At 54.4% G+C, this 7,925-nt stretch overlaps 2 protein-coding genes across 2 annotated transcripts; both read right to left on the reverse strand.

The window, feature by feature from the left end:
* Window positions 1-275: 275 nt before the first annotated feature.
* GCG54_00006561 (putative cardiolipin synthase (CMP-forming)) lies at window positions 276-1,436 on the reverse strand (the record flags this gene model as incomplete). The annotated part of the gene is made up of 4 exons (XM_045406560.1): window positions 276-375; window positions 431-677; window positions 809-1,128; window positions 1,234-1,436. The coding sequence occupies 4 exons, from the start codon at window positions 1,434-1,436 to the stop codon at window positions 276-278; spliced, it is 870 nt and encodes a 289-aa protein (XP_045269812.1).
* Window positions 1,437-2,216: 780 nt separating this feature from the next.
* On the reverse strand, window positions 2,217-3,185 carry GCG54_00006562 (Global transcription regulator sge1; the record flags this gene model as incomplete). Its single annotated transcript, XM_045406561.1, has 1 exon — window positions 2,217-3,185. One exon carries the CDS (start codon window positions 3,183-3,185, stop codon window positions 2,217-2,219), a length of 969 nt encoding a protein of 322 aa, XP_045269813.1.
* Between the last annotated feature and the right edge of the window lie 4,740 nt (window positions 3,186-7,925).

Below are 7,925 nucleotides of genomic sequence, written 5' to 3' on the forward strand. Positions count from 1 at the left end.
TTTCTTAGATTGGAAGCGACCACATTCTCTCCAGTGTCCAGGAAGAACCAGCCCCGTTATATCAATTCTTGATTTTCCCCACCCATAACGCCGTTTTGCGATGCATACGTAAGACACCATAATCTCTGCATCCTATAGGTGTATCTAATTGTGAAAGCCGACCTGGAATTTTTTGGGGTGCGTCGTGGTGTTCTTCACGGCCGAAGCTGTCCGGGTCACAGCGGGGGCGCTTATGGATATTCCGTCTCTTCCAGGCCTTCGTAACTGCCTCAGCCTTATGCTGGCTTGTCCTTCGGGGCGGAAAGGATCTTGACTGCGTCCTTGCTGAAGACGTAACTGGCCCCGCTCCAGACTGTTGTGGTCGCCACAATGTATCTAGCCGTGATGTAAGTAGTGATGCGGGGGTTTGACCAAGCTTCGGACAACTTACTGTAGAACGGTCAGTGGCGTAGAAAGGTCGTAAGTAAGGACTGGCGCGGCCGTCGTCAGGCCCACCAGGGCAAGTTGGAGGAACGTATTGTATTTGCTGATGGTCGTCGGACGAACTTCGGCCGAGGGCAGAGAGAAGTCCCAGTACCGCGCGAAGGTTTTCGGGGGTGGGAGGGAGATCCAGCGATAGTAGATGGCGGATATCGCAAGACCAACATCGCGGCCTAGGATGATGGTGGCGAGCCAAACTATTTGGGTAGAGCAAAGTCAGCTGTTGCCGTCGTTGATTTCCCCTCCACATTCCACCTTTTCCGTCTTTGTCATGGCCGCTCGTTTTTGTCCCTCTCTCCGAATATCCGTCAAACTGGGATAAACTGACCTGGTAGAGAGCCTTGAGCAGCTAAGCACACCGTCAAGACGGTCATCAGAGTCTTGTCGGCCATAGGATCGATGACGGTGCCTACTACCGTCTGAAGGTTCCATCGGCGGGCGATCCAACCATCAAGTAGATCGGTGATGCCTGCATAGGCAAAAAGACCTAGGGCCCAGGCATGCTGATCGTGGAGTATGAAATAGCCAACGAAGGGTGCGGCTACGAGTCGCGATAGCGTAAGAATGTTCGGGATCGTATAAATATCTTCATGGAGATTCTTTGGGAACGCAGGGATTTTGGACGCGATCTTGGACGAGGTCGTCGCACTGCCGCAAGACGTTGTTAGTCGGGTAATCCGGTCCAACCGTTGGTACCGAAACAAGAAGCCATTGCAGCTCAGCGAGACTCCATGCACGTGTCAAAAAACATACCTTGTACTCTTCCCATCGCTTCGAGACGTGTAGGGCGCAAGTGGCCATGGGCGCTGGTGAAGCTGAATTGCGTTGGTCGGAAGAGGAGCCGTCAGCTTGATATTCGGCCGCCACGCTGGCGACGAGCATGCGACAGGCCATCTACTGAGTCGTTGACTACAATGCATCAGGGCCGTTCGACCACCAAGCCTAGGCATTACCATATTTGATTCCGGAACTCGACATCGGCCAGTCGCCAACTACGGTGCGGTCCGTTGCGAAGGACGCGCTCAGCCCGAACTCACTCGCCGACGGGGACTTTCGGTGCAGCCGCACACTATGCCTAAGCAAGGCTTTGCGATTGGCCAGGCTCATGCCTGTAGCGGGGCATAAACTAGGAAGTGCGGAAGTGCGCCACTTCAATACCGAGGTTTGGTTGCATGACGGTTTGAATTCATCTTTTTGGTCACTGTAACTACAACTATGACTATAGCAACAGCTCCATCCAGCCGTTCTCTTCAGAGGCTTCTGAACAAGAGGGCATTTATAAACGCTCGACGGCAAAAACGGCGCGCGCCACTGTATCTGTAATCTGTTTTTGCCCCATTCCTACTGCTTTTAAGCACCACAAACATCTTCATTCTCCGGGCGACGCCGCCTCGTCTTACCCTGCTTCACGGTTGTCGAGGCACACTCCATGCCTGCTTCCGCGAAACCTTTTTCATCGTCACATAAACCTCCACAGGCGCGCCGAAACCACCAGCGCTTACGCCTGTAATCAGTCGTCCTGCTTCGGTTTCCTCTGTCCCACACTCTTCCATTTCCTCGGCGGAGTATTGCAAGGTTCCTTTGCCTTTTGAGAAGTCACGCCCCGCAACATTTGGCACACTGTCGTTCAAGGGCGATCGCTCTAGGCCCCGTTTAGGGCGACTTGTTCCTCTCCACTTTCAGGTTGCCATTCCCTCACAGATTGGGCTCCTATCAGTGGCAGGTGTCGCCAGTTCTCAAGTCCTATTCATGGCGTTGCTCCCGCTTGGCCACGCAGAGTTCCCTTGAGACATGTATTGATTTTGGTCGTCCTCCAGTTGGTCGAACGAATTCCAATCCCGAGAAATCCCGTCGAAGGTGATGTTTGGTGCAGACCTGTCGCCACCCAAGCCGGATTCGGAGTGTACGTTCCTTGGAGACTGAGCAGGGAATGCCTCATGTGATGACATATCGGTAACCCGCTGTGGCTGCTGCGAGTAGAGCATGCTGGACATGTAATTACCCCCCATAGACCTTGCCGGATCGGGCACGGCAGGCAAGCTACCCGTCAGGCTCATGTCTGGCCCTGAAGTGGGCTCGTATGCCGTGGAGTGACGACGGGGGTGATGCTGAGGTTCCAAGGCTATTGTCCGTGACAAGTCAGGGCCCAAACCTGCGCCAGAGGCGTACCTATTTGGTCGGCCCATGTTGTCGTAGTACGGGTGGTGTTGTGGTTGCGCGTAGCCAACGTTGCCTACAGACCCAGGCACCGCACTTAAATACTGTGGCATGTAGGAGGCCTGTCCAAATTGGGTACCCATGCCACCCATGTGGTGAAGAGAGGGGACGGACATAGCGCGCGACATGCTCTGGTGGTGGCTGTTGACCGGATACGGGTGGGCGAAAAGACCACCGCCGTGAGGTGCTCTCGTGTCGTCCATTTCTACCTCGTCGATAGGTGCCCTGAAATTTTGCGACATGATCAGCTCGCCTCGAGGGATGATGGTCGACAATTGGTGGTCTTTAGATGGCGTCAGAAGCTTGCCCTCGGTCACATCTTCCACGTTGTAGTAGGAAACCAGGTGATGTGGAACGCCCTGGTAGGTGACGCTGATGGTTTTCTTCACCAGCCCGTTCTCTTTGAAAGGATACGAGTCAACCAGTGAACCTATCAACGCCCTCTCGGCGTCTTTCGTCGGGGTTGAACCATCACCCATACCAGGCATGTTGGCAGCAGCCCCGTTGACGCTTCCTTGTCGTGAAGCCACATCACTGGGCTTGGTGACTCCAGTCGTCTTTTTGTTCCTCTTCATGGCACGTTTCTTTTCGCCGGGGGGGAAAGGCCTGTCGAGCTCGCGGTAAATCAAGAAATTGCCCAAGATGCGACTGGGGCTCCAAGCAACGCCGTCGGTCCAGCGTTTGATGCCGGACGAGTGCTCCTCGTAAATGAAAACATTACCGCTTTTGATGAGGTCCTGTCTTTCACGGTCGTGAGGCCTTCGAGGGACGTGCTGCAAAGCACTGCTGAGACAAGCCTCGAACAGCACCAAAGCGTCCAAGGTAGATGCGACGTGTCCTACGAACGTAGGGTTTAGCGGAACGTTGGAGTTTGCCATTTTGGCCTCCGGCAGCGTCGAGTCTAATTGTGTGTAAGTTCTCGGTTTCCAACGTTGTCCAAGTAAACAGAGCAGAGTAGAGTTGCGCCACGTACCAACAGAGTACGCGAAGTGCGATGGAGTGAGTAACGAAGTTGCGGTCGTTGCCGTTGCCGTCGCGGTGGGCATATGATGCTGTGCGTTGAAGAACTGATTCTAAAAGGACGGTAGAGCAAGGTGGTGATGATGATGGTGCAGACTGTGTGGGATCTAGTCTGACCAAAATATGTCTTGAGATGTGTCAAGACCAAGTAAGGTTCGAAGAAAAGACGGTTGGGAGGGGGAGGGTGGGAAAGAGGGGAGGTTATGGGAAGGCACTTGATGGGTAAGGTGAATACGATGAAGTGTGTGGAGCTGGAACTGGGAAAGAGTCGGTTCTTGGTTCGGTGTGCGCTGGTCGTCACATCCAGGTCGCAGTACCGCCTCCCCCCGTACGCCTCTTTTCGACGGATCGACCTTGTTCGACGAAAAAAGTCGAGGTCAATAGCCACAGCAAGGTGGGCAGCGGAACCCTTCGCGTCAAGTTAACCGCAGTTGGGCGTCGGATGGCGCGGCGGCGAGGCACCTCTTCGTAAATAGAGACGGACAGAGAGAGAAGCTTGATCTGGGCTCGATACGGGCGTCCGCGGCGTGTCCAGAGAGTAGCTAGGCAGCTGTACCGGGCAGCCAGGTAGTCTTCGTAAATATGGCAGCGGTTCGTAGGTGACTGTGGAAGAGGCTTGTGGCGTGCGTAGGCCAGGAACCGGAGGTAGATGGCAAGATCCAGCGTTTTAAGGTTCGAGCGCTGCACAGACAGACGAAATGGCTGGTCCACAAGTCCGACGTGCTGTGGGCGATTACTCTGCCTCGCTATGGACGCGATCGACGACAGAGAGGTTTGTGTGTACGTATGTGTATGTGTGCGTGGCGGCCAATTCTTGAACCACAAGGTGTAAGGTACTGGATTGCAGATTGACAAAGGTATGAAGGTAGACCAAAAGAAGCCACGAGGTGGTGGTGTATGTGCCTGTGTGAGAGAGAGAGAGAGAGAGAGACAGGGAGGAATATATATATATATATATATATATATAGAGAGAGAGAGAGAGAGGGGGGGAGAAAGAGGCAGTCGTTATGTGAGGATAACAACGAGTGGTGAAGACGATGTGGTGGTGATTGTAGATGATCTTGCACCCTCGAATGTCGAACAAAGGCTCCAAAAGAGTTATAAACAGGAGGGAGGGCCTCGGAGGGTTTTGATTCTGAACCGAGCGGTTGGGCCTCGATCTCCCAGGTTCGTTAGCTTAACTTCGGAAGCTGGGGGAGTAGCAGAACGAGAGAAGCAGCAGACGCAGGCGCCCAAATGTTCAATGGCCAAGATGGAGATCGCGGAGCCGGCGATGGACTTATATCATGTCGGTGCCCGACGGCAGAACTGGTATTTGCGCGTGAAGATCGGAAGACTGGACGAATTTGTAGAGAGAAACGGTCCAGACTACCATGGGGGTCGAGCGACTGGAGTAGACGAGGGTAGAACAGAGCAACGAAAGCAGGCCTTGTCAAGTACAGGGCAGATCGGGCTCAAGGCTCAAGGCTCAAGGCTCAAGGCTCAGGGCTCAGGGCTCAAGGCTCGGGATGCCGACGTAGGGCCACGGCCACGGCCTGGCAAGGTGCCGTTGTCGACAAGAGCAGGAAGCTGTTTGAACCCGAACCAGGGTAGCTGATGAAGCTCTACCATGTACGTCAGAGAGCCAAGCAGACAGGGCGGACGGGGCAGAGCGGCGGTAGAGGAGCAATGGTAACAAGCATCAATTTGGCAGTCGTATCAGGAGGGGACGTGGTTGTGGACGGCCAGGTTCTGAGAGAGCAGAGCCGATTAACGTGGGGAGCAGGACGAGGCGGAGACGACGGCGGCGGTGGCGGCGGCGGCGGTGGGACGCAAAGACACACAACCCATAATAGGACGTCTCGTCGGCGGCAGCAAGTTGAAGGTTGCAGGGGGGGGGGGGCGCGAGGATCGGGGAGGGGGACGGTGAATGAGACGGGGGAAGAGGGAGAGGGAGAGAGAGAAAGAGAGAGAGACAGACTGAGGGATGGAGAGGGGATAGGTGCGTGAGTGTGTATCCGTAGTGTGTCTGTGTATGTACGAGGAGAGGGAGGGGTGTAAGGGGGTGGGGGTAAAGAGAGGGTGAAGTTATGAAGGGGAATGAAGAATGTAAGGATGGGGGTTAGCACAGACAGATGGTCAGAGAGACAGAGAGACCGAAAGAGAAGGGTAGGAGGGTCGCAGAATGAAAGAAGGTGTGTACGGATGGGGTAGTGTAGATTTGGATGCCCTGAGCTTTTGCTTTGCGTGGTGAATGAACGGGGGGGATGGGAGAGGCGGAAGGGAAGAGGAAGACAGACTCTGCACGTGTGTGAGAGCGAAAAGGAAAGATACAAGGACGAATGCCCGTAGACCTTGGGGGAAACGGTCGGCGATCAAAGGCGGGCGGGCGAACTGGAGAATGCGAGGACGGGCAGGATGGCAGGGGAAAGAGAAGACGCCAGGGACTGGTCTGTACCTTTCGCATGTCTTCGCGCGAGTACCTCAGGTAGGGCATGAGCATGGACCTGCACATGGACCTGTACATGGACCTGTACATGGACCTGTACATGGACATGGACATGGACATGGACATGGACATGGACATGGACATGGACATGGACATGGACATGGACATGGACATGGACATGGACTTGGCTTGAGCCGATTTTGACGGGGGTTTCCTACTGCTACTTTGCAGTATTTGCGGGCGGCGGCAGGTGTGTTCTGTCTGATGTTCTGCATCTAGACTGTATACTAATTGTACTCCGTATACTTGCTTATCTGTCTGGAAGACTTCTGACTGCAGATATGATGGTCTCTCTTTCCCAATCTGTGAAGCCAACGAGCTCAAGTAGACGTAGTGACGGGATACTAAGCCGAGATGAGGGGGACGGCGCCGGAGAGGGCGCCAGAGCATTTCTACCTTTCCTAAAGCATTATCTTAGTCCGGTACGCTGGCACTTACCTCCCTACCTACCAATACATAGGCATGGTAGTACACACGGCAACGATTGCCAGGGCATGCAAGCCAGGAGGCCAGCAAAGGGTAGAGCAAGGTTAAGGTATGAAAAGGCAGAAAATGAAATGGCAACTGCTGGCCGGTGCTTGCTTGGTTTGCCTGAATTTGCCTGGGGCGAGTGACAGATGCTTCTGCCTCTGTCGCTGTGTGTACTAAGTAGGTATGCCTCACCTTACTTACGGTTGGGCGGAGCTTGCCCCGTCTTGTCTTGTGCTGCTGTTCTGTCTTGGCTTCATCTAATGCAGTAGGTGTTTTGCCAAGCGGAGATGGGGGGAACAAAGGACAGTGGTGGTGGTGGTGGTGGTGCTGGTATTGGTGCTGCTGCAGCTGGCTGTCGAGATGCAGATTCAGATGCTGCCGCCGCTGGGCAATGATGCAGGCACAGGGTGCAGCGCAGTAAGGGAACCCCAATCTTCTACTATTCATAACTCGTCTTGGTGGAGCCGAGATGAAATGAGGGGTCGAGTATTAGAGGCCGTGGAGCAAAGAGTTCCCAAAGCCCAGGAACGAGGTGCGGCATCTAACATGACACTCACAAGACGCTGAGGTAAGAAGAAGGCAACCACTTCGACTTCATTCCTTTTGTCGGTTATTGCTCATCCTCCCAACCCAGAAGCTCATTGTTGGTCCATAGTAATTGGTCATTGGCCTGCGACAGCTGCGCCCCACCGCAATGAGTTGCCGAATGCTATTGATTTTCGTCCTCCTCTCTCGCATGATGTAGTATGTAGCCGGGCCGTATACATAGTTAGGCAAGATATCTGCTTCTGCGACGGGGAGCCCCCCCGAAGACGACGACGGCATGCCAAGCCTGCTGATGGGAGAATGAGATACAGCCGTGCTGCTGCGCCGTCTCCATCTGAGGGTGGCTTCAACTCGTAATCGGCGCCTCTGTGCGTACGATTACATACTGCGTTTCTATGGTATGTCCTTGTTTGGCCAAGCCGTGCCAAGCCACATGAAGTGAAGGGGGGACGAGGCGGAGTAAGATCAGAAGCACATTGCAAAGGCTGTAGCGCCAACGTCGCGCTGTAGTTGGGTACTCCGGCTCGGGGACGTAGAGTAGGTATGGCTGCGTCGAAACGAGTGGGTGGAAGGTGGAGGGATGGTGGATAGCGGAAGAGGCAGGGAGGGGGCCATCAAGTGATGTGATGCTGTGGAATAAAATGAGATGGGATGGGATGGGATGGGACGGACGAAGAGTGGAGGACCGGTGATGGTCTAACTC

Source organism: Colletotrichum gloeosporioides (genome assembly GCF_011800055.1).
Source record: "Colletotrichum gloeosporioides strain Lc1 chromosome Unknown consensus_10, whole genome shotgun sequence".
Classification (NCBI taxonomy): domain Eukaryota; kingdom Fungi; phylum Ascomycota; class Sordariomycetes; order Glomerellales; family Glomerellaceae; genus Colletotrichum; species Colletotrichum gloeosporioides.